At 51.1% G+C, this 25,663-nt stretch overlaps 1 protein-coding gene and 1 long non-coding RNA gene across 9 annotated transcripts in view; both read left to right on the forward strand.

The window, feature by feature from the left end:
- Positions 1-25,663, forward strand: part of PLXNA4 (plexin A4) — a 407,314-nt gene that overhangs the window by 176,136 nt on the left and 205,515 nt on the right. For all 8 annotated transcript variants that reach the window (XM_035315928.1, XM_035315934.1, XM_035315930.1 and 5 more), the window contains exon 4: positions 22,678-22,809. In XM_035315928.1, coding sequence (XP_035171819.1) covers positions 22,678-22,809 — 132 coding nt within the window. The remainder of the gene's footprint in view (positions 1-22,677; positions 22,810-25,663) is intronic.
- Positions 6,001-9,091, forward strand: LOC118160877. Its single transcript, XR_004747721.1, has 2 exons — positions 6,001-6,523; positions 8,268-9,091. It is a non-coding gene; the product is annotated as an uncharacterized LOC118160877 (long non-coding RNA).

Genomic DNA, 25,663 nt, shown 5'->3' on the forward strand with positions numbered 1-25,663 from the left:
GGAGCAAGGATCCCGACTTTGCTGTGCGCAGTTTTACGGGGCTCCCTGGAGCCACCTCCCAGAGGGACCCTGCTCCGATCCTGCACGCTGTGTCCTTAAAATCGAACGCTTCATCTAGGTGAACATTTGACAGATCAGGGCTGAGGGCAGGCTTTGCAGAAAACCTTATGGCACGGAGAAGTGATGAAGCACCCCCCGTTAACCTGCCTTGAGATGGGACATCAGCCCTCTCCGTGACTCCATCCCAGCTCCTTCCCCTTCCCTACCCCATGGCCGCCCAGTCCCCAAGCCGCCCCCGGTCCGTGCCATCTGGGTCGTGTCTCCTGCGCTCCCAGACGTGTCCCAGCTCTGCTAACCTGTTCCAGCCTTGCTGCTGGATGCTCCCCTCTGGCAGAGCAGTTAAACACACGGCTGAACATTACGCACTGCCATGGGACATGTGTGCATGCTTAGCCCAGATGCGCCGTTCCAGTCCTTTCCCTGCTTGGGGCCCTGACTTGGAGATTCCACGTGCGGCTTATTACCCCACAGCCCCAAGCTCGTGCTGTGCTGCGGCCAACTTTCTGCTCTGGATTAAATTTACCAGGGGTTAAATGAGATCACTGTGCTTCTCCAGCCCACGATTCGACCTAGGGTTTGGACACACGGTGCGGCAAAGCTCGTAGGCTCCCTGGTCTGCCTGTTTGGCCTCCCTGCCCTCTTGTCTCTTTACTGACTCTCTTGCCTGAGTTAATATCACTCACAATCCCCCTCAGGTTCCCCGTAAAGTAGTGCAATCTGGGGAAAGAGTTGGGAAAGGGCTTTTACAATGCGTGCCCGTAGACATTGCACGCTCAGATCTCGCCCTCGGAGGGTGGCAGGTATTGCTGCTAACACCTCTTGGCTCCTGTCCCACCTCGGGGCAGCTGGAGTCTCCTGACAATTTATCACGAATTAAGCATCCCCGCCCCTGTGCTCTCCTTCACCCTCCACTTGCCTTTCAGAGGAACACACCGGCCTTGTGCCTCTGGGCTGCAATTTAACTGCAGCTCGTGCTGCAGCCGCAGAGAGATGCTCAGCGCTGGGAAATACAGCGCGGCTTTTTTCTTCTCCAGGCAGAGCAGCCACGGTGAAGCTCTCTGCAAGGTGTCTGTCCTCCGGCCCTGTATTTCAGAGGTGACCTGTAGAGATCTGGATGTTTCGTGGGGAATGCTGGACTCAGCCTTCAGCAGCTGTTTTGCTCCTGATGCTGCTCCAGCCTGCAGCATGCCTACATTTCTCCAGGACACGAGTTCTGGGTTAACAGCTCTTGGTTTTGGCTTTCTGACTGCCTGAAGAGGATGGGCTCAGGCAGTCTGTTTTTTTCTGACACAGAATCATAAAGGTTGGAAAAGCCCTCCAAGATCACCTGGTCCAACCATCCAATGTCACCCACTAAACCATGTCCCTAAGCACCACGTCCAACCTTTCCTTGAACACCCCCAGGGATGGTGACTCCAAAATGAGCCCCTCCGTAGCATCTCCAGGCTGACCACATCCTAAGCGTTTGGGTCTTTATATGCCAGCAACTCTGCAAGGAAAGGAAGTGTTAAAGCAGAGGCACAGGAGAGGTCTAGCAAGCCCAAAGGACTTAGGGATTTATGTGGTTATCGCAGCAGTGGAAATCTAGAGAACAATGTGTGGGACAATGAAGTGTTTCAGACATTTTTGGAAACATTGTCTGTGTCTGTATTACTTAAAACAGTTGTTGTTCATCGCTCTTACCATGCCCACCCCAGCTCACCTGGGAGGGAGATTTACTCCGGGTGGTTTATCGCCCGTAACTCTCCTTGGTTGGCTCCGGTTTGCGTTCGAACTACAAACAAGCACTTCGTAATAACCGCAGAGATTAAACTCTGACAGGCTCTCCGACCATTAACCTGAAGGAAACGCAACAATAAATTAAACGTATTAATGAAGCTGTACGATGAGCTCTGAATTTGTTAGGTAAATTGGACAGTTATTGACAGTGAGCCCGGCTCACTGCAATCCATCTGTTGGAGGTGCCGGGTGGGGATGGATCGTTCTCCATCCCAAAGCCTGCAGCACCCAGGGGCTGGGGGAATGTCAGCCTCAGGCTGTGGTCAGTGTGGAGAGCAAAACAGAGAACCATATTCCAGTGCAGTCTGCAGGAATCAGCTTTTTTTCCAGCCAGATTTCATCTATGTACCTCCTGGAGTTCTACTAGGGTAGGAGCATCCTTCTGTTGTGGTGGGTCCACTGTACGTCAAGTTCTTGTCGGGTTAACCGGGTAGTCATCCTTAGATCAAACACCTGCAGGGTGATTTCATCCAGATAGATTTATCCAGGTGGATTCATCCTGTCCCCACTGAATAATCTGTAAGGCGATCCCTGGAAAAGAAGCACGTGGTGGTGGGGCAGACATCTCCAAAAGGGAGCTTCGGACGGTGGTGGTACCATTTCCATGGCTTGGTTATCTTGGTCCTTACCAGAAAAAAAGGGACAATTGTGGGCTGAAAGGTTTCTCTTCCTTCTTTCTTCTCCGCACTTGAAGCTGATTATCTTGGTATCTCCCCATCTTCTCTAAACAGCCCCAGTTCCTTCTGCCTTGCCATATAGTCTGGGGCTCTCTAGGTCCCCCATGAGCCTTGTCCTCTCCAACTGGCCTCCTGAAGTGCCCCACTTGTGGCCTCAGCCATCCCAAAAGCCAGCTGGGCTGTGCCAGGTGCTCACACGTTCAGGTACCTCTTGTTGCTGCACAAGATGTACGCCAACCCTCCTACCTCTGTCCTGCAGCGTCTCTGAGTCTGTGCTCCCCTTGTCTACCTCCATGCCCTCCATTATTCCAACCTGAGAGTATTTGTCCTGCCTGAATCCAATCCTATTTCTTTTTCTGAACCATTTCTTCAATTCATGCAGATCATTTTATTTTTCCAAGCCTATGCCTTCGTTCTAGGCATTCGGGTACATACCAACCGGTGCCAGCCCCAGCACAGCAGCACGTGCCTTTCCCCAGCTCCCAGTTACTTGATGCACCCTAAAAAAGCCTTAGGTTGCTCTGCAGCAGCTCTGGACCTATCTATTTGAAAATTAGGCATTGAATTCCCAGAAATAACAGATGGGTGCTGTCTCTTGGAGGTACACCTGTACCTCCTTGCAAGGAGAGCTCCCTATCTCATCGCCATCGTCTTATACCATCCTAGGGCATCCAGGACTTGGGCAGAACGGATCTCCCAGGAACTGCAGGGCCATGGACACACGTAACAGGATGTTTTGGATGTAGGAAGGTGGACCTGGGCCCTGCATAGCCATGGCGAGTTTCCCTCGGCCAGGTGCCAAACGCCCTTGGAAGTGTCGATCGCGTAAAGTGGCATTAATTTTTCTTTGAAGGTCTCTGTTGCTCCCCTCCCAGGTGCCAGGCTTTGACAGGCGGTCTTGCATGGGAATTTTTCCATGCAAAAATGATTTCCAGAAGGATTTTTCCCATGTCTTTGAATGTTTGCACATCGGTTGATTTGGGTTTCAGTATTTTTTTCGTGTCTGTGGTTTTGCGGGACTTAACAGCCAGCGTTTATATCCCTGTCCTCCCTGAGATGTAATTAAACTGCTCCCCTTGCATCTCCTAACAGGGATTCTCCTTTTGCTCAAGTGGTAGATGTCTCTGCATTTAAATCATGATTTTTTTTAGTATTTTCATTTTTTTTTTTCTGGGGAGAGGCTGACAGCTGGGAAGTGCTAGGTGGCTCCAGCTTTATAATTACCTCTGCCTGTCTTGTCTGTATGTTCGTGCACACACACACACACACGTGCAGCTGAAGGGGAAGCGGTGAACACAAGCAACAGCTGGATCCCAGTCCGTGACAAGGCAGGAGGAATTGTTTTTCTTTAAGCATCTTCTTATGCACATCCCTGCGCTGCTCTTCCCAGCTCGAGCATCAGAATGAATAATCTCAGAAATGCTCAAAAAGATAAAAAATAAATAAAAAAGGAAGTTTGCTGAAGGTTGTTGCTGCCTGTGCAAACTCGCCTCCTGCCTGGGGATTGTGTGTCCCGGAATAATTGCCCAGGGGCTGGGCTGATGGGATGCAAGTGAGGAGGGTGTCTTCAAGTTAATCCTCGTGGCAGGCAAAGCACAACAGCGCTGGAGGCAGCTGGGCTCGGAATTGAACCAGGAATGTGCTTTTTGCAGCTAACTTTTTCATACCACTGTCCCTTGCCCTGCTGTATCCCTTGCACTGCTTGATTATTGCCCAACTTGATCCGGGCTAACCCCAAAACGCCCAAGCGGCTTTCCATCACAAAGACAGTTCAGCTTTCCATTTTCAGGCACGTGTCCTGCTCAGGGATGTCTGCCAGCCACAGACACTGATCCCTGTGGTTGTCTGGGCAGGGAGAGGAGGGGAGAGATGCTGTGAACGAGGCCTTTCCCCACCAACCTGTGGTCCCCGGGACGAGCTGCGGTGGGGCGAGCTTTGGAGAGGCCTCAGCTCGCAGCCTGTTTCCTTTTCCTTTTAATGTGTTTGCTCTCTAATGTGTGTTGACACAGTAAATACACGTGTTTGTACAAACATCCCAGCAGAGGGCTGCTTTGAAAGCCCCTCGCAGGGGATGGGAAATGTGCATGGCAGATGTTGGGAGGCGACCAGCAGCCTGGTACGCGCCGCTTCTGCCGGTGGGGCTGGAAACCATCCCCATCAGGAGTAATTTGATGGGACGGCCTGAGGCAGAGGATGCTTTTAGGGGATTTTTTTGGCTGCTGTGGAGAGAGAGGGGAGCCCAGCGCTGGTCAGGTTCGGAAAGGTGTCACCCACTGCTACGTGTCGCATTGGGAAATCAAACTGGTACTGAGGACGTGCTGATGGTGAGACAGACGGTTCTGTTGGTTTGCTGCCCGGCTCCTCCCCTTCGATGGTTTAGATAGGGTTTAAAAGCCCTCAAGTCTGCAGTGTGGGGTGGCTTTGAATGGAAAATTGGCTCGTTGTGCACATCCTGATTCTCACACATTCCTCCTGTTCACTCCCACTACTCCTAAGAGGCTCAGGGAGCAATCTCTTCCCTTGTCGAGGAGAGCACGCTGGTGGAGGTAACCACACAACGGGCATCATCTGCCTCCGTCAGCCCGTGGGGTGCAGGCAGCTGGACAGAGGGGATGACAGAAATCCTTGTGTGGGGGCTGAGCGAGGGGCAGCAGGCTAGGGCTGAGCACCAGGAACGGCAGGAACTACCCGGGGGAAAGAAAAAAGAAAAAAAGAAAAAAAAATGAATAAAATAAAATAAAATAAAAATAAAATAAAATAAAAATAAAACAAAATAAAATAAAATAAAATAAAAACAAGAACAAGAAAAAGACATATTGACAAGGGACAACTAGTATCGGGAAAGAGAACCCAAGGGGAACCGGACAGAGCTCCCCTGAGATGGCCCTTGCAAGTAGATGAGACAGAGACTCATGTAGGGAACACAGATAAACTGTCCAAAACTCAGGGCTCCTTTATAACCCAGCTCAGGACAGTGCTTGGTGTTGAGCAGGGCATCAAGGAGCTTGGCCATAAATAGGTTCTTCCATAGCTGATTCGTGTGCTTTCACACCTGAAGCTGTGCTTATGATTACTTACGGCACCTTCATTCATAGCATAAAGTGCCAGGGTCATGGAGGCCTAAAAAAGGGTTAAAGTATGTTAAAAGCTGACCCCATCATGATTCAAAACTCAGCGATCTGCAGATGAAACCCACACGGTTTCACCATCCAAATTCCAACACTATGAAGCTGGTTAAATCCTTCCTTGTGTATGAGTAAGATGCCTCAGTACCAGCTAAAACCTGCCCATGGTTTAAGCTTAAATCAAGCAAGGTGGAAGGTTTTTTTTAGAGAGTACTGAGTATAGGACACAGACTTCTCTGGTTAAACCACGAGTTCATGGGAAGCGTTGACTAGGACAAGGTTTGCGTGCGTGCAAATGGGATGGCAGTTGCAAAACCATTGTGCTTTTCCTTTGTTTCCTATTGCCAGTGCTGCAAAAATGGCAAGCTGTGGTAGTCCTTACATCTGCAAGATGCCCAGTGGGTTGTTTTCTGCTCACCCCAAAGAACCAGCAGCTCTAGGTCTGTAGCTCTTCTAGCTCTCTGAGTTGGTTCCGAAGTGTGTGATAGCGCAGCATCCCAAGAGAGACAAAGATCAAGGTATCTCCAAGCCATCTCTTTTAGTATGACACGCTCAGCAAACAAACTCTACCCTCAAAATGAAGCATTCCTGTCATAAACCACCTACACACCTTTTCCCTCGTGGGCAGCAAGGAAAGGGCGAAGGGCCCGTCTGTGAGAGATGCCCGACAGTCACTCAGGCTGAAATTTGTCTCACCTAATGTCAGTCATCAGCGCTGAACCGAAATGAGTCGCCGTTTGTAGATAATGGAGAGCGACTGGCATCTCCTGAAAGCAATTCACTCCATCTGCCCGAGACACCTATTTAGGATGGCACCAGCAGCCCTGCGGTGAAACCTGTCTCTTCCCATTGACCGGAGGCGAAGCCTGCCTGACTCATTAGGTGAGATGTCTAATTCTCGGGAAGCCCATGTTGAACAAGATGAATTCCTCGCCGAGTGCATGCCTGGAAGGTTGCTGACAGGAAGGCATCTCTGGAGCCAGACAGAGAGGAGCTGCTCAGTCCTCATCTATTTCTTTGCAGGTTGGCTTAGGTTGCCTCTCCCCAGCCTTTGCATCCCCAAATATCTTGCTTTGGCTCCAGAAGTGGCACCTCGTGTCATGGTTTGGAGAATAGATGAGGCTATTGAGAGAAACACCAGGGCTGGACAGCTTCTGCACCGCTCCATCCTCAGCACAGCTCCTTCCCCATGCTGCTCAGACTTTTGAAAGAAAAGAAATTTCACTGTTTTCCTTTTACAGATGGGACTATTGAGGCACACAGTGGGATGAGCAGTAGCAAAGGGCCCTCGTGGGACCTGCATAGGGCTTCACCTCCTGGTGAAGAGAGGCTGAGAGAGCCAGGGATGTGCTGCCTGGAGAAGAGAAGGCTCTGGGGAGACCTTTTTCAGCCTTCAATACTTACAAGGGGTTTATAAGAAAAACGAAGAGAGACCTTTTACACAGGCAGATGGTGATAGGACAAGGGGGAAGGGTTTTGAAGTAAAAAAAGGCCTTTGAGGTCCCTTCTGACCCAAACCAGTCTGGGATTTTGTGATTATGGCTGGCTGGGCACATGGACACGGAGTTTTTTACTGCTCTTACCCTCCCTGAGTGAAGTTGGAAAGCCATAGAGAAGTTTTTAATTCATGGGAGGAACAGAGCAAATGTCTCTTTTTCTGGTCAGAAACACCCAACTAATGCGCTAAGGAGGCCGTAAAGGTGGTGGTTTGGGGCCTGAATTGTCTGCCCGTGATCCCATTGAAGTCCCCTTGCCAATATTTCCTAGAAGTTGACTTCAGCCCTTCAGACGCACAAGAATTTGGAAATTTAGTCCTACTCTGTGACCCACTGGGAGCCTTTCCTCTCCCACACACCCCGCTGCCCCTCTAAGTCCCACTGTGCCAGGACACGCCACCAGCTCGTGGGTCATTTTGGATCATTTTGGGGAAGAATTGACCCCAGAACCCAATGTCCTGTTGCAGTGTGCTGGGGACTGGGGCAAAACCTGGGCTTGTGGGATAGGACAGGATGAGATCCACCCCATAACCCCAGCAGGGCTGGTGCTGTGCAGGGACGTCTCGGGGAGCTGGGATTCCTATGGGGACCATTCCATATAGCTGCTGACACCCTGTGGCTGTCGGGAAGAAATGCAGAGACTTTGGCAGAAGGGTTGGGCAAACTTGGGTTCGAAAAATGTGCTTCCAGGAAAAAAGAAAAAAGCGACTGTTCTCGGTGTGGGGGGAGGAGGGAATAAATAAATAAAGGGAGAAACAGATTCCCCAGACACTTCCCAGCTGTGTTTTTAGTGCTACTGCAGGGACAAAGGTGGCAGCTGGCTGGCTGGCAGCCTGCTTGTGGCTGTCTCTGCTCTGCTCCCAGGGCCATGGGTTGAGGGCGAGCAGCTTTGAAGGGCTCCGAGGCTGGGGGATGGATGGGGGAAGGCGATGTAGGGCAGAGATGTAGGACACGGCCACCAAAATAACTTCTTGAAGTCTCTCTTCCTCCCCCTCGGTGTCCCTCCTCTCGTAGTTTGTCTGCCACCCGTGCCAAGCTGCTTCGGCACAGAATAATATTTTCCCCTCTGTATTTTCTTCCCTGACTGCCAAGAGCTCTGTGTACAAACACAAGTTTCTCCCTTTTCTTAGCGCTCGTCTATTCCTCCTCCAAGAGAGCCTGACAAAAGTGGAGCAAAAATAATAATAATAAAAAAAGAAAGTAGAGGCACGTTCATCTCTGCTCCTCTCCGACACGCACAAAGGGCTGGGAGGGAGCTGTTGGCCCAGGACAAAATTGGCAGGGTAATAAGTTTTCTCGTTGGCCTTTGAAGATGAGAGAAGAAGCAGTCGATTGTCACAGAGAGAGCGAGCGCGTCCCTTTAAACCACAAAGCCTTCAAAGATAGCCCGGAGTCCCAAAAATAAAGGCTTCACACTGCCTTCCTCTGTCACCCCCGGACAGAAATAGTAGCCTAGTGGGAACCATTATAGCCGTGATGAGAGGAGCCAGTCTGCTCCGATGAATGCGGAGAGCCCGAAGGCTGCTCCCGGGGCAGCTGGTCGGGCTCTGGTCTCCATCACCCGGACCGACAGCACTCGTGGAGGCGAGCCCTGCGCTGGGAAATTTGGCTTTTGCCTCCCGGTATGGAAATGAGGCACCTGCACCGAGGCAGGATTGCTCCCCATGGCCCATTTTGTCTCCCGGCCTTTGTCTTGATCTATTCCGAACGTCCCAAGGAGAGCCGGGGGGCTCAGGCTGAGTTCAGGGCTATCAATGAAACCGGTGTCCCCCGAGGCCCCGACGTGGGGTTTTATGGCACATCCATCTCCGCGTGACGGAGCTGTGCCTTCTGCATCCTTTGTGGAGGTGTCGCCCCCTCTTTGGGACAGCTGGTGGCCCGCTTTCATCGGCGTAAAATTCATTCAGAGTGCTAAAATACGGTGCACGGTGCAGGACCCAGATGAAAAAAAAAAGGAGCAGGATTTAACCACCAGTTCGTGAGGGATGCCAGCTTTGGTGGGGTGTCCTGTCAGATGGCTCTGGGGATGCTGTGGGGACAGTGGGTGGCAGTGGGGACAGTGGGTGGCAGCGGGACAGCCACTGCAGCTGCGCCATCTGCTGCACACGCTGAGAAGCTTCGGCCAGAAAGGAGCATTTTGGGCTGGAAGTGACCAAAAATAGTCGGCAGCACGTCCCCCATCTCTTCTCTCCCCTTCTTTCGAAGTGGATGTGCAGGCATGTCCCATGGGCCAAGGAAACCTTGCATGTGGCTTGGTAAGGACTGGTTAGGCAGATATTGAAATGCCCTTTTTCCTTTTTTTTCCATTTCTGTCTTATGAGAGAGATCTATAGAGAGAAAAAAAAAACAAGTGAGCTTCATGAATCTGGTGTCCCCAGGAACATCTGTGATATGCTCATCATGATTGTGACCACTGTGATAAAAGCATCAGGTAGTGAAGTACCCTCAAGGGAACGTGAAGATCTCCAAACCCGAGTTTCCCACATTTTGTTTCAGTTTTGTAAAACTAATCCAAGCTCACCGCAACAAACCCTTGGAAATACGGGTTTTCCCCCAAAAGGAGACCAGGTTTTGGGAAAGGGTGAGCAAATGGTAATTCAGGTAAGGGGTCTGTTTCCAAGCAAATCCTTGATGTTTCTGATATCTCAGGCTGTTGTTTGGATGAAGATCAGTGCGTGTCTTGAAATGTACCGGGTTTTGCATATTACACCTCCCCAAATTAGAATTCCATCGAATAACCCCCTGAACTTTGGGGATATGAAAACAGAGCACTAACACGCCCTGGCAGGACTTCAAGGGAAAGCAGTTGCTCCTTTCTTTGGAAGTTGGAGGTCCTGTTTCTTTTCTTGCAGTCTCCAGTCTACATTACCCCCCACCCCCGGAGTCCCTGCTGCTACTTCTGGGGTAAATCTGGGGTAACCTCGTTAAATTACTCCGGCACAAAGCTGGAATTGATCATGGAAGTAACTGGTTGCTCTTTGGAGTGATTTAGCTGAAGCCGAGCCATTGTTTCAACGAAGAGGAATTATGATTTTTCAATGATTATGCTTTTATATCCTTCATGTTACCAAGCCACTGTCTGTGCCGGGGAGATGCTCTGGAGGAAGGCGTAAGGGTCTGGTGAGCCCTGTGCTGGAGCTGGGGACAGGAGAGGGAAGGATGCAGCCCCTCGGAGGATTTTCCAGCCTTGGCTGGGACCCTGCTCGAGACAACCTGAGCAAGGACAAAGCCAGCAGAGCCATGTGAACTGCGGGGAACAGCAGCAGGGATGAAAGCAGCAGTAATTATACATCTCAATACCCTCCCTCCCAGGCAGCGCCGTGCAGGTATATCTGATCCCCGGCTCTTTTGTGTGGTGACGGGCACTTGCTGCATTGATGCTGAACTCCTGACCTTGCCTTGTCTTGTGCCGCGACCTCCTGTCAAAACGGCTTCGGGTAGAGTTTCATTGCCCGGGTTACCTCGAGGTCCCGGAGGAAAGCGATCCCTCCTCTCCCAGGAGCAACACCCTCCTGCTGACTCTCCCAGGCCCATGGGAGGTAGGCGAGGGCTATGGGGACATGAGAGGACCGTGTCCTGGCTCTTCTTCCATGCCCTTCCCATCACTGAAAGAGCAGATGAGATTTCTACACACTTGCTTGACATATTCAAGGTAGTAGGGGAGGATCCTGCTTGGGCTCCGTGGGGTCCTGAGACACAGCAGCGTGGTCAGCACTTCTGGGAAGCCATCCTATGTTTTTTTCCAAATTCTGCTATTGAACCACCCAACTACAGCAACGATGTCTGGGGCACAGTTTCTACTCTGCGAGGGAAACACCACCCAGGGACATGTGCACTGTGTCACCCATGGGTTTTTGGACAGGATATGTACATGGCAAGCTCCAGACCTCCAGGACTTTATAGGATGCCTTCAATGACATATAGGATGGTCCTTGTAGGGCTCAGACATCTTAATCTCTTACATTAGAAGAAAAGTAACTAGCTGTCTCACCTCAGACAAGACTCTGATACTTAAAGAAGGTAAATAAAGGGCCTGGGAGATGACATCTCTTTGGGCCAGAACAAATTCTCTTGGTCCATCGCATCACCTAACCAGCTTAGAGGTGAGCACGGAGCTATGGGGCACCAAGGGAGCTGCAGATGTATGGGCTGGTAGAGGTCGTCTTATAAAGGCAGCACATCTTACTGGCTCTGCTCGGGCTTCCCTGCTGGTCTGTGGTCCTTGTGCATCACTTGGCTCAGCCACAGCATCCCTGGAGATCGGTCCCTTGGGGCCCCCTTTCTGCTCAGGTTTCTTAAGCTTTCTTCATTCCATTTCCTGTTTCATCTGCAGTTCCTCTGGGTGAGAGGCTTTTGGGCCAGCTCAATGCCACGGGTCACGTTCAACTCCCCAAAACCCTTCTGACTCCTTCCATGGGGCAGCCCAACCTGCTCAAGAGCTCGATGGAACATCTGATTCCCAAATCAGCAATCAGGACCCGACCTGAACAGCTCAGGCAGCCTTCCACCTCCCCCAGGAGTCCCCTGCCTCCATCCGAGTGGAATAATATGGCAGCACTTGCCTGCTAAATCCCTCCGACTCTCTTAATTCTCTCTTGATTGCGCCTTGTGCCTTGCCCTCGGTGCCGTGCAGCTCCTTTAGGACAGCTCCCAGCAGACCTCTTAATCCTTTTAAGTGCATGCTGAGGGCTCCGTTTCCTCCACGGGGTGGGCGGCTTTGCTCCCGTAGCCCTGTGCTGATGCTCTGCAGAGGACGAGGTGTGCCTGGCTGGAAGGAAAGCACTCCCTGCCTTCCTCAGAGGCTGCATTTCCTTGCAAGTTGCCATTTACCCGTGTTAAAAACGTCCCTACTTGGTCATTATTTTAAAATTTGTCTCTTACTTTCAGATAATTCAATCAAGGGCTTTGAATACACATTTGTCTAACTCTTGATTGATGCGCAAGGGATCCCCGTGATTAGGGGTCTGGAGATACATGCTGCTCTTACGCTATCGGAGGTAATAATTACTTGACTTACACAATACTTTTCATTTGAAGATTTCCAATACCGATCGATTTTTTGCCTCTCTCCAGCCCTGTCTAGAGGTGTCCGTGGGAATGGGCTGAGAGCCGTGGTTGTGTGATCGCTCTTCCCCTGTGAATCCCTCTGAGCTGAGGGCTGGGCAGCGATGCACGCTGCTTTGGTGGCATCTTCTGGGGTCAGCTCTTCATAACTCAACAACCTCCATTTACCCTTTCCTGTATCCATGGAAGCTGACCCTTAAACATCATCCAAGCCATAGGTGGCTCAATGCTTTGGTAGGACCAAGAATTATGCAGTGGTCTTGGAACACAAAATTAGAAGGAAATGGCCTTGGGTCACTAACGAGGGGCTGGCTGATGGGAGATGAGAGGAAGCCTTGGGAAGAAGAAGGCGTCCGTGCTGAGGACAGCCTGAGCAGAGACATGTCCCGTGGTCAGATGTCAGAGACGAGAGAAGAGGAACTGGTGGTGGGTCGGCACATGAAAGCAGCCTACAGTGGAGGGCTGGTGCTTGTGAAGGGGAGGGAAGAGGCCTGGTCCTTCAGGACAGGGCTGGATCATTCTTCTGGCAGGTTCATGAAAGGGGAGAAAGGGCAAACGCGGAGCTTTGTCCCCAGATGGTGCTTCCCTCTTATCTGAGGCAGTACTGGAAGATAAGCTTTCGCTCTTTCTCTCTCCTCTTTTCCCCCCCTTTTTGTTTTTCTCCTGTGGATAAACATAGATTATGAAGGTTAGAAAGGCTTCAAGGGCTGTTTTTTTATCTGATATTAAGTTCTTAATAGGTCACCTTGGCATTGAGAAGCCCAGGAGCTGAAACAGGCAGCAACTGAATCTCAATAACCTTTGCAGAGCACAACCTCGTCGTGGGTCTGGGGCCCAGAGATATGTGGGGCCTCATTATCTCGACCTTAGCCCCAGGGATGTCAACCAACAAAAAGAACCGGACAGAGAGGCTGGGCTGGCTGATTTCCTCGGAGAGATTCCTTTTCAGGGTCCCCTTTCCCCTTGCTTCAGAGATAACAGTCCCTGGCAGGGATTGTTCCCAAGCCACTGCTCCGTCCATCCACCCCAAGCCCCCTTCATCCCCAAAGAGAGAGCAAAGAGCTCCGGCCCCTGGGTTTAACAGTTTTTAGTTATACATTCCCAGCCCATCACCCCATTTCTCTGCCTTTTCTGCTGCAATTTAGCACCGGTGCCTGTCACAAACATCACCTCAAGAACAGAAAACCTTACTCGAGCAGAGAGATAATCACCACAATAAGATTTTTGATCTGCGTTGTTTAGTGAAAGTGGTGAAGGCGCCCAAATCCTCTGCAGAACAGGAGCTTTGGTCTGCCTGTGATACGCCCTAAAGGGAAATTGCACATCTTCACATCACCCCGGGACCCCTTGCTCCTGACCAAGACCCCCTAAGGCACACCCTAAATCCACGCAGATGAATTTGGATGGTGCCTCCGTGCCCCCACCTCCTTGAATATTTCCCCCCTGGGGCATGGTGCCGTGCCGAATTTTGCCTTGCTGTGCCTGCTTTTGGTGCTCTCCTGCCAACACACCCATGCAAGTGCCTGGGTCCCTGCGTGTGTGCACGCCTCCCGTTGCCAAAGGGCAGCTGGCTTCCTCTCAAACGAGATGGAGTCATGAGGATCCGTGGGTGTCTCAAAGCTCGCCCCGTCTGGCCGCAGTCAAAGAGCCCTTTGTGGTGCTGCTCTGCAACCCCCCGCGGGGCTCCCAGCCCTCTGGGTCACCGCGTTCCTGGCACGGCAGGATGAGCTCATCCCTGGTCTCTCAGCCCCATGAACGGACCCTTATAAAGGACTTGTATTCCTCAGCCAGCCCGTGCCGCCGTCCGTCTGTCCTCAGAGCATCCCATAAAGCTATCTGCCACAACTTCTGAGCAGTGCCGTGTAGGGAATTGTGCCCTAAACCAACACTGTGTTGGTATCTTGGCCATTCAGACACAGGCTGTGCTTTTGGGTATTTCTGACCCCAAAGCCAGTAAGGTTTTAAGCCTTTCTGGTCATGCTACTTACCTGAATTGTGTTGATCTATACTTTGATCCCTGCTTAAGAGCTGACCAGAGGTGAACAGGTATTTGGGGTTGTGCACCGTGTGAGCCACCACCCAAGGGATGTTCTTGTACGTTGAAATTGAATTTTCATACTTTTTTTTTTTAGCATCGTTACTCCCTTAATAGCAACCAAAATCCACTCGAACTGAACACTTCTATTTACATTTTCTGCAAGAAGAAGCAGGACTAGTGGTAGCAACAGGGTAAATGTTAAAAAGCTGTCCCCTCCCCAGAATGTTGCCCATAATGAAATTCCACCAGTGTGGGAGAAAGTGAAGTAGCTGGGGACCTGTACCCTTCCTGCCCTGACCAGTGGCTTTATGTATGTCCGAACTCCTTCATGCTGGAAAATTAATTAAAAACTCCACGACATCCAAGAAAAACTCCACAGCTGATAAGTCCAGGGGATTTTCTTTCAGATCCTACAATGGGGTGTTGTGAGAAGGAGGTGACTTTATTGCTGTAAAGTAGCCGTGGGTGTGCCACAGATGGACAAGTGCAAGATCCCAAAGCCTAACAGCAATGTCCGTGGGCAGCGTGGCACCAGGACGGCCTTTGGGATGATCCACTGGGATCCTAACCCATGGATGAAGAGACTGCTCCGTTCCCAGTGTGGCTGATCCCGTGGTGCTCAGGAAGCAGACACAGAGGTTGTGTGGGCTCCTTGCAGACTGAGGAACGGGCAGAGCTGTCCCATGCTCTTGCCCACCCTTGTCAGTGGTATCAGGTCCTTTCCCTGATGTGGTTTTATTTTCCCAAAGTACCTGAAGCCAAAACTTTGGGTACAAAATCTGGTGACTACAGTGTTCAAATGTCCTGTTGGTTCGGCCAAACACATGCCTGCTGCAGGCATCAAAACCCAGAGATGCCGCTGTGGTCAGGATGGCATTGCCTAGGACATGTCTGCAGGTCGATGCTTTCAGTGTGCAGCTTCATTTTCCACTGAAAGAGGGCAAAGTATGCTTTTTCAGTCTCAAACGTCCTTTATTTTAGGTTGCAGGATTGGAGTAAGTGAAGACCAAGTGTTCCTGGGGTGCCGGGCAGTGTGATACCTAGATCCAAGATACCTGGGACCAAGGTGGCCGCTGTCACCAGAGCTCAGGCAAGGGCCAGGAGCTGTGATGCCCCATGTGAAGGAAGGGAAGAAAAGATTTGGGTCTCTGGCTCTTGCACCGAGCAGCACAGCCCAGACCTCAGCACGGGGACAGGAGAGCAGAGGCCTCAGCCCCGTGCCATCGGTGCGAGCCAGCAGCCTGCCCGTAGATCTGCTGGCAGGGCTCGCTGATGCACACCAATCGCTTGGCAGGCCATTACCTTGAAAAATGAGCTCTGCCGAGCCTGCCTGGTGTTGTTACAAACTAATGATTTGCATTGATTAGCACGTGGCTGGTGAGAGTCTAATTTATCAATCAGGGAGCGCCAGGGGAGCATATGTAAACCATGCTCTCAAAAATGATGTCATCTGTCAATGGGCTGGTGGACGTGAGAGCTGCACACACCTGATGTGCTCTTTGCCTTTCCCCCCGTGTCCATGCTTGAACTGATTTCAGTTTGGGGCGAGCCCTGCACTCCAGGTACAGCCTGAGTGGCCCCGCTTCGAGCTGTAAGTATTATTTTTATGGCGCTGGGAGCAGCCATCGCAAACCTGCTGTGGTAGGTGCTGCCCAAGCCCAGAACTGACGGCTGGCTCTTGGTTTATGTCCAGGTTAGCTCATAAATCAGTTGCAGGCAGAAGTATCTCTTGCTATACGTGTTGGGGGGCAAATAGAGTGGAATGGCACAGTAGTCACATGCAGCGGGTTACAAAAGAAAGGACTCTGCCTGCTATGAGTTGGTCTCCTGGCTTGCAGGACCAAAGCAGAAGGCTTATTCTGGTGTGTCAGAGATCATCACAGGCTTGATCCATTGTAACCCAGTGCCCCTGAAGCATCTAGGAGTTGTGTCATGGCAGGGTAACCCGTGTCTGCCTTGGAAAAGAAAACAGATCATAGAATAACAGAATCATGGAATGGTTTGGGTCAGAAGGGACCTCAAAGCCCATCCCCTGCCATGGCAGGGACACCTCCCAGCAGCCCAGGCTGCCCCCAGCCCCATCCAGCCTGGCCTTGGGCACTGCCAGGGTTGGGGCAGCCACAGGTCCTCGGGGCACTCAACCTCTCATCCCATCCTTCTCCTGAAGCCCCAGAGCACTGTGCTTGCCCTACAAGGGAGATCTCTTACCCAGCAGTCAGGCACCTCTCCGTTTGAGGTGATGGTATGGGACAGAGATTTAGAGGTGAAAACTGGGGGGAAGTTGCAAGTTTAGGCTGCCTTGAAGCCAAATTCCGGGGTTGGTCTCCTCCCCAGGTTGGCTTGAATCCCTCCAGTGGCGGTGGATGACACATCTGGGTCTGGGCAGCACTGAAAGCGTGAAGGTTGAGGCTGTACACCTGGTTTGCCAGGGTCCTGCTCTCCATATGGCTGAAGGCGCTCTGCGATGTGTGCTCGGAGGGGCTGGCACCGTTCACACAAGCAGCACCTCGAAACATCTGCGCGAGAGAAGTGAGGGCTGCTGCTACCTCACCCTTCGTTTTTTGTTGTTTTTTTTTTTTTTTTTTTTTTTTTTCCAATTAGTGTTTCTAAAAGCCTCTTGGATCGGTAGATGGACAGGGTTATTGAAATACCGTGCGTTATTAGAAATTGATCTCCTGCTAATAGGCTTTAGGCAAATTAGGACGGATGATTCGACTGGAAAACACGTGCCAAAACGGAGGGAAAGGGGAGGAACGGGGTGCATCGCCAGCCCCTTCCCCGTCTTCGCTGAGATCAATGTGGCTACATCATGGGACCCAAATCAATGGAAGAGCAGAAATAGATTATCATCGTAACAGCCTGACGTTAGATCATGCTCTGTCTGCTGTGCTTTTGCCCCCCTCGCCATGCCAGGGACGGCAGCCAGCAGTCCCAGCATCCGCTGGGGAGCATTAGGTTCATAAAACGGGGAGGAACTGATATTGGAAAAGCAATAAAGTATTAGAGGCCCCCGTGCAGTCGTAAGGCTGTGGCTGGGCACTGCTCGGAGCAGCCTGGATTGATGTGCGGGGCCGCTTGGATCTCCTAGAAATGAGGTTTGCTGAGCCTTAATCCAATAGTGAGAAATAATGACGGTGATTTCAGTGAGAAGCCCTGGGAGAAGGAGAGGCAGGGCGGACAAAGAAGGGATGCCTCAGGGAACGGCCAGGATGGAGACAGTGCTGCCAGGTCTGGTTTTCCCCGTCCAAAGTATTTCTCTTCCTCGCACCCAGGTGGAAGCAGAGGGATCTGATGCTGTGATCCCTCGGGCTTTGCCTTTGCAATCCACCCTTGCAATCTTCCTCGCAGCCGCTTAATCACCTCCCCTGGGAAACGGGGCGATTTTTGTGTCCAACGTAAACCTTCAGTGTGATTTGAGAGCTGCTGCAGTGCCAGCGGGGAGCACTGGGGCTGGCAACGATGGATTCCCTTTTTCATCAGCCCAGGGTTTGCTGATTCTGCACGAAGCAGAGTGCTGGGGAGGGTGCTGGCTGAGAGAGCTGTGGTTCACCCAGCTCCTCTTCCCTTCAGTTATTCATTTAATTATTTGCAATGACAATCAGCCAACCAGTGTCTACGGCTGTCTTCTTGGCCAGCCGTCATCCGCGTGCGATCCTGCTCCTGACCACATCTCAGGAGACCTGGATGGGTTTCAAATGCCTTATACCGAGGAGTTAATGCGTGCGTGTGGGTATGGGTGTCATTTTGACTCTACAGGGCCAGGAACGATGCTCTGGACAGGAGGTGATGGCTCTAGACAAGTAGGAAGCAGCTGAACTCAACTGGCATGGTGGAAATGATGCCGACTTTTGCTGCCAGGGACAAGTAGGCTAACGGGACAGGAAAATAGAGCTGATGTGGTAATAGGAGTGCTGTGAGCATTTCCACTGAGTGAGCTTTTGAAGACGATTTTGAAGACAACTATTTGTCCATGCTTGATTTGCTGGGATTTACATAGCAGAGCAGATAGCACAAAGCGTACGAACAGAGCTTCTCTTGGATGAAACACAACTGGGCGATGTTCATGTGCTCCAAACAGTGATTCAGTGTACGGCATCAGGCCCTGGCTGAAACACAAGCAGTGTGGTTGTTGGCTTCTAGCAGAAATGGTGTTCCTCTACAGATGAACCTGTGCCGTTCGCATACGTAGACATGCAAGTTGGGAGAGCCTTCACAACTTTGCCACTGCGAAAAAGAGGCCATCCCCATCCAGCCTAGAAAATTAAGAGCATGCTAAGAGAACTACATGATCATGGCAAGGGTTTCTGTTGTTTTGTTGAGCTTAAAGAACTTTGTTTTTTTGGCCATGGCCATGGTTTGTCACTCCAACACTGGGGCTAAGATCTTGCAGGCATCTGTTCCTTCTTAGTCCTCCAAACCCAACGCTGTTCGTTGGCCCTTTTAAGATCATACCCATGCTTTGAAGGGATTCATCGTGCCCCTTAATTCAATAGCCTCTAAAACCTGTGTCTGTCATTAAGGTCTGATTGAGACATCGGCCACCAGCTTGCCCAGGAGACTGTGTTCAGGCATCACCCTCCTGTGGATCCCGATATCTTTTACCTTCTTTCATCCTCCAGACCCGTGGGCTCCTTGCCAGGATGCCTGTAGGGCCAGCCATGGCCAGGGTGGGAGCTCGGGGAAGGCCAGAGCTTGTGTCTTTAAAGATTAATAGTGTTGTTTGCTCATTAAGGAGATCGTTTTGAAGCCGACGCTAGCCAGAACATTCGAGTGCAAGCATCTGTTTGCTACTGGGAGAGGATATTTATTGTCTGATACTTCAATGGATGTAAATAAACAGCCAGGCCTAGATAATGTTCAGACAAACAAACAAACAGCTGCCAGAATAGGTCCCCTGGTGGCTGACCTTCGGGAAGAATCATGCTGATGTTTTAATAGCAGCCGGCTTTGCAGAATGAGCCCCGGTGAGTGCAGCCTTCCAGGAAGCAGGATTAACGTGCAGCCTGAACAAACGGGTCCCCGTCAGCTCTGCACACGTGTGTTGGCTGTGGGGCAGTGGGAGGTTATCAGGGCTGGGGGTAAAAGGTGGTGGGTGATGGTCCTGGGGGTGTACGAGGTGGTGGTGGGGTTGGATGAGGGCTTGGGGTGCTGAGCAGGGCTCATGGTTCTTGGTTCACAGCCAGATCCAAGGAGAAATATCCCCCAGGCTCTAATCCCACAGCCTGATAAGAGCATCTTTAGGGTAAGAATACCCATACCTTAGTCAGAAGAAAACTCTCCCACGTCGGGCTTGTGGCTGATGCCAGCGAAGGAGAGCAGGAGCAGAGCAAAATGCCGGGACGTGCCTTGAGCTCCCCGCAATCAGCAGGCTGGGAAGATTTCCTAGCAGAGATCGTATCTGCGTCCCTGACATCACCACCGATCACTTGCAGGCTTTGATGAGAATCTTCTCATTTCCCCTTTATAGTCTCTTTGGCTCTTCTTTGACTTTTTTTTTTTTTTATTTCCTTCCAAAACCCAAACGCTCTGCTGCTAATGGATGCCTGGGAGCAGGGAATAAAACCCTCCGACTGCTCTTGTGCCGTTTGATGTTCGGCCCCGGGAAGAATGTGCAGGGAAGATGGGGATCCTCCAGGCTCTACGCCTGGGGTCGAACACACGACGGGCAGAGTTGAAAACGGGATAGGGGATGGCTTGAGTTAGCAGCCAGACTCCTGGCTGTGAGCCGCGATAATCACCTCCTTGCTGGCACGGGGCTCGCACGGCCTGTGTGGTGTGGGTGAATGCCTGCCAGACTTCCTGGCCGCCGTCTGAATTTTCTTTTTCCTTTATTTCGTAGCTTTAGCTAGAGGAAGAGATCTCCATGCTGTTGTCGGGAGGCACGGGTATATGCGTGTGCAAATGCACATGTACAGTGGAATGAGCCCTCTCCCCCCTCCTCTGAAAAATAATGATTTTGCAGCCAATTAGGTCAGTGATAGCTGTTAAATCCCCCCTCCTTTTTTTTTTCCCGGCATGAAACCTCTGCAAGTCTTTTACCTGCACCAAGCCCGTAGCACAGATCCCTGGGGGCCGTGCCTCCCGTTTGCCTCCCGCCAGCCGGCGATTTCTCCAGCCTGCCTCTTCTCTCTCTGAGCTCCCTCTCCTCTAATGGGGCCTGGCAAAGGCTGGGGACGGGGACTGAGCCTGGAGTGATAATTGGCTGCTTACGTATCCGGTGGCCTAAAGACCTGACCCTGATGATGCCGAGAAATCAAGGTCGAAGCTGCAAAGGCGTCAGGTTTGTTTAGCACGGCGATGAGATCAAGGGGCTTCTGCAGCCCTCCGGTGGGCACGGGCACCCACAGGGGATGGGGAAAGGAGGAAGAGCTGAGGCAGAGCCCAAACACTGGTCCCTGCCAGCAAGAACTTGGTGCAGTCCCCATGGGAAATTGGAAGGGGTCCTGCTGTGGGGGCATCTGGGCTGCCCCAGGCAGAGCCCCAGCAAACAGGCCCCCATGTTGCTTGACCTGCAGTCCTTTCCGTGTGTCCTTCCCATCTTCAGGCTGTCCTAAGGGGAATTACTCACCCTGATCCCATTGACATCTTGTCCCTTATCCTACTGGGTGAGACACACCAGTGACTGCTTTCCAGCAGAGACTCGGAGGAGCTCAAGGCACCCATGAGGAACACGAGTGAACCCTTTCCTCCCAGGCAGCCAGAGCCTGTGGGAGGCCTGGATGCTTGGTGCTGGGCTCAAGGCCCCGACCTCCATCTGCATTTACGTCGTGGAGTGTGTTGCTGTTGTCACCAGACCCATCCAGATGACAAACCAACCGCAAATCCTCCGGTCTGCTTTGCCCAGCCCAATGGTCAATGCCCGGCCCCACCTAGGCTGAGCAGTCTCACAGGATCTGAGCATCCCTGGGCACTGTCCACACCCTTTGCTGTCACAGAGAGCCCCTCTAAATCCTCTCTGCCTCATGTCCCCCATCTTTCCAGGGTTGTGGAACACGATTTTCCAGGTCCTCATGTCCCCTGTCTTTCCAGAATAAAGTTTCTTTCCTGTCATATGGTGTTGTCATATGGGTGGGAAGATAGGGAAAGGACGAAGATAAAAATCTGTATATCACTGCTGCCCTTTTTAGGCTTTCCAGACCCTCTGTCATTCCTTCTCTTCCTTTCTCTCTGCCTTTCTAACACAGAAGATGATTCAGGCTCAGTTTCTTGGCTGAAAGGTTGAGACAGAAGGAACGAGCTTGTGGACTCTCTGCCAGGGAACAGTGGGAATGGGTCTTGATACCATCACTTCTCCAGGGCTTGTTATTTCCTTTTGGGTGTTTTTTTTTTTTTTTTTCTTCTTTTTTTTTTTTCTTTTTTCCCCTCAACTATCAAACTACTCAACTACAAATCAGGGAAACCAGGGACTGTGACCCTGCTTTACTCAAGACGGTAGGGAGGTCACGATGTGGAGCACAAAGCAGATCAGCTAAAACTCTGGTTCTTCTAGAGGAGGGCACTGTAATGTTTGGGTTGCCGTGGGATTGAAGATTTTCTGAAACTGCAAGGAAACACGGTGAAGGTAACAAGGGGGAGAAGCGATGTGGATGCAACTCTGAAAGGCATGGTCATGGGTTTTGCTGAATGTCCAGAGGGACCCAACAGTCCTATGGATAGCTAGATTATCCTGAACTGCGATCGTACTAATGGGAAGGATTAGAAACCTTCTCCAGCTGGTTTTCAGCCCAATCTCTAGAAATTGGCTTGAGACCAGCAAAGACAGAAACCTACGGAGTTTCATGCACTGTCTTCCGTAGCGCTGGTCCCCTATCAGGGATAGACCAGGGCTGTGTATCGGGTCTGTTCTCATCATCCCAGTTATTGATGTTCCTCCGTGACACCTTGTTATGAGATGTGGCTGGAATCGTACGGTCCCGTATTTGTGCAGGACAGATTTCAATATCAGATACAGGTCATCAAGAAGAGAAATAGCCTGTGTCGTGCTGTGCGTTCTGCAGTAATATATTGCCCCATGGAATATTAGCAGTAAGAACCATAATAGCATCTGACTAGCATTTGAGTGAGTCAGTCCAGTAGACTCTTGTGTGTTTTTTCTTTCTCTTTTGCACATCATCATCACAAATTCTGCCCTTTGTGCCACCATTTTCAGCTGGGTAGATTTGTCCGGGCAACAACAGTAATACGCTGATAGCGCCAGAGAAAAACGAGCAGGCTCTGGATTCTTCTTCTGCAGTTCTCTTGTGTGGATGGGACCAAAAAAAAGCAGTTAAACTGCTTTATCCTTAAAGAGGGGAGGCAGGGGGAAAGTTTATTTTGTGATGACAGTGGTTGTTGTCTGAAAGATATAACAATGCTTTTCTCCCAGGATTGTCCTACAGTCTAAATGCAAGGAGGAAAAACACTCATGTGCTCTGCCTCCTTTTGTTTTTGCCCTGCAGATCCGTGTGGACGGCACCACCAAGAACACGTTGGAGTATGAGATAGTGCAGGTGGTGGACACCGGCCCCATATTACGGGATATGGCCTTCTCAGTGGATCATGAACACCTCTACATCATGTCTGAGAAGCAGGTAAGAAACCACGTCAGACCATGATGTCTAAAAAGCTTTCGGCTTGGCCATGCTGCGGATGGCAGATTTTGGCCTGAAATTCTCAGAGTGAAAACAGCTCCTACAAAAGATCCCTGTGCTGTGCTAAATATCTAATGATTGTGCTTGGAAACGATTGCGTTTATACACTGATGGAGATTATTGAGGGGCCAGGGGCACAGACCTCGGGGGGAGAAACCATCCCCAGCATTGCCTTATGCAGTCCACATCCTGCTGGCTGCATGATGAGGAGCTGCTGTCGCATCTGCTGCGTGCCACGTTGCTCTCCACCCCCATTCAAACTGTGGCTGCATCTGCCACCAATACGGGTAGGGTGGGTAAACGCAACGCTGAATCATTTGGCTCCAAGTGGAGTATTTGGAGAAGCTGGAGCTCCTCTGAGACGCGGTGATCTGGAGTGTGGGACAGTGCCTGCCAGGGTGCAGGCCAAGTTTAGTGTGACATTCCTGCTGTGCTATTAGTGTTTGTATTATTGAAAATATTACCAGCCAGAGTTCGGGGAAGAGCCAGTCTGGGTGTTCAACATGGAAGTGTGGCTGGTTTCAGCAGAGGTCTTGACCTTAAGGAAGTTTGCTCTTTGAGCTGGGAGATCTAGTTTTGCATGAAGAAGTTAATTGCTTTGCAATTAGCCTTGCGGAGGTGCAGGGACTTACTGTAACCAGTTAATTTGTGTGTGCTTGTGAGGAGCTTTAGGATACCTAGACAAAAAGGAACCAAGAGGGAATGTGGTAGGGTGATGTGGGTGCCCTACTGCATGGCTTCAGCTCTACGGCAGTGCCCAGTCCAAGTGCGGTGTGTTCACCCATACGCTACAGTTCAATGATTCGTTGAGGAAATGCTACTCTCCTGACCTTGCACCATGGCACCAGACAGAAGAAACAAAACAAACAAACAAACAAACAAAAAACACATTTGAAATGCTTACTGTTGCCTTCATGGTCTCCCTGAAGGGTCTGTGTTTGGGAGGCCACGGTGTCCTCTCCACTCTTCCACTGTTATGGCTGTTGGTCCACCTGCTAATTCCTGCCTCATAGGAAGCAGCAGTGAATGATTGTCTCCTCTTCACCCGTCCCGATTTTATAGACCTTCCTCACATCCTCTTCATGTGGCTGGAGTAGTCCGGAGTTGATCATTTCCAAGCTATTTATGATGGTTGTTTCTTCTGATTGAAGTGTTTTATTTTAAATGTTTTGTCTCTGTGAGGGCTCCTGTGTTTCCAGCCCTCACTCTCAGCTGCGAGTATCTGTACCTCAAATATTATGTGGGGAGTGGAGAAACTCTGTCCATTCGTCTTTATAAGCGAGGCTGTGAGATGGTGATAACCTAGGAGAATGGATGTGGTGACACAGCTGGGATTTCTTTTGCATCTGCCCACGCTGGGAAGGATGGCATGGAAGAGAGCAGGCCGGCCTTGGGGAGGATGTGTTGGTTCCGTTATACAAGCCATGTAGTGTGGTCCTTTTCATAAATAGACAATGCCCTGAATTATCAAAGCTTTTCAATGCCCACAGAAATCCCTAAATATTGCAAGGTCTGTGGAGTTGAGGGACAGGAGGGTGACAGCTTGACCTGCCAAAGGCAGGCATAGACCAGGGTTTCACCAGCCTCAGTGTTCAGGGCTCAATCCTGGCTGTGCCCCCAGAGATGCGAGCAGTTCTGTTGGGTGTTCAGCTGCTCCATTAAGAGCAGTTTTCCTGGGCTCAGCTTCATCACTCATCAGTCCTCAACGGGAATGGGAACCCCAATGATAAACCAATTCCTTCATCTTGTCCCAGATGGTTTTCATCCATCACAGCCCTGTGGTCCACCCTTGCAGTTCCCCTGAATGCCAAGCAGCGACAAGCACTAGAGACATGCCGTGCTCCCAGGAGCAGGATGCAGCAGCTCATCACCAGCAGAAGGGCTCTGTTATACATAATAAATATATGCTTTACAGGGAGAGTGATCAAGTGAAGCAGAGGGGAAGGTTTGTCACCAAACATACAAAGACCCCGTTATTTCACCAAGGCGCAGGTGTGTGGTAAAGCAGTGTGGATGCAGGTCCTTGTGGTCAGAGTGGGTAAGGATTGGTGCATGCACGGGATCTGTCATGGTTTATCAGCAGACCTGCCATTCAGCCCCGGCCTTTCCAAAGGGCACTGAGCGAGTTACAAGCAGGATGGGGTTTCCCCCCGACCGGGAGGTCTCGTGTGGTGACAGCATGGAGGGAGCTGCTCCGGGGTTTTAATTCCCGGCTTATCTCTCTGAATGTCACTTGTCCCTCCATCGACGTGTTCCCTGGGGGCTGTGGGGGTATGGGTACGTTGGAGGCTTGGGCTGTTTCTTTCTTTTTCTTTCTTTCTGGTGTGCAGACAGCAGAGAGCCCTGTGCCTCACACGCTGATGTGAGGGGATGAGGAGCAGATGGGGAATGCTGGAGGAGCAGGGGAAGGAAATCCTCAGGGTCTCTGCATCTCCTCTGCCCCCCATCACACACAAACATTTCCTCAGGTCCCTCTCCCTCCTCTCACCCTCTCTCTGACCCTCTTTCTCCAACCAATCTTGAAGCCTGAACCTACAAGCTCCCTGGATCTCTCTGCAGGGATTGAAATCCCTTTTTCAGCCCTCTCCTGCTCTCTCAGCCTCTCTCCAATCCCCATCCCTCTTTCTGGCCCTGATCTCTCATTTTCAGGCTTTCCTGTTACTCCTCCACTCCTGGCACCCCTTTTCCCTTGCTTTCTTCTCTTCCAGCTGCCCCTGCACTGCAGGATGACCAGATCTCCTTGCCCCCTTGATGCTGCAGTGTTGATATTTACACACAACCTCTGCACGTCAGG

This window comes from Oxyura jamaicensis, chromosome 1, assembly GCF_011077185.1.
Source record: "Oxyura jamaicensis isolate SHBP4307 breed ruddy duck chromosome 1, BPBGC_Ojam_1.0, whole genome shotgun sequence".
Taxonomy (NCBI): domain Eukaryota; kingdom Metazoa; phylum Chordata; class Aves; order Anseriformes; family Anatidae; genus Oxyura; species Oxyura jamaicensis.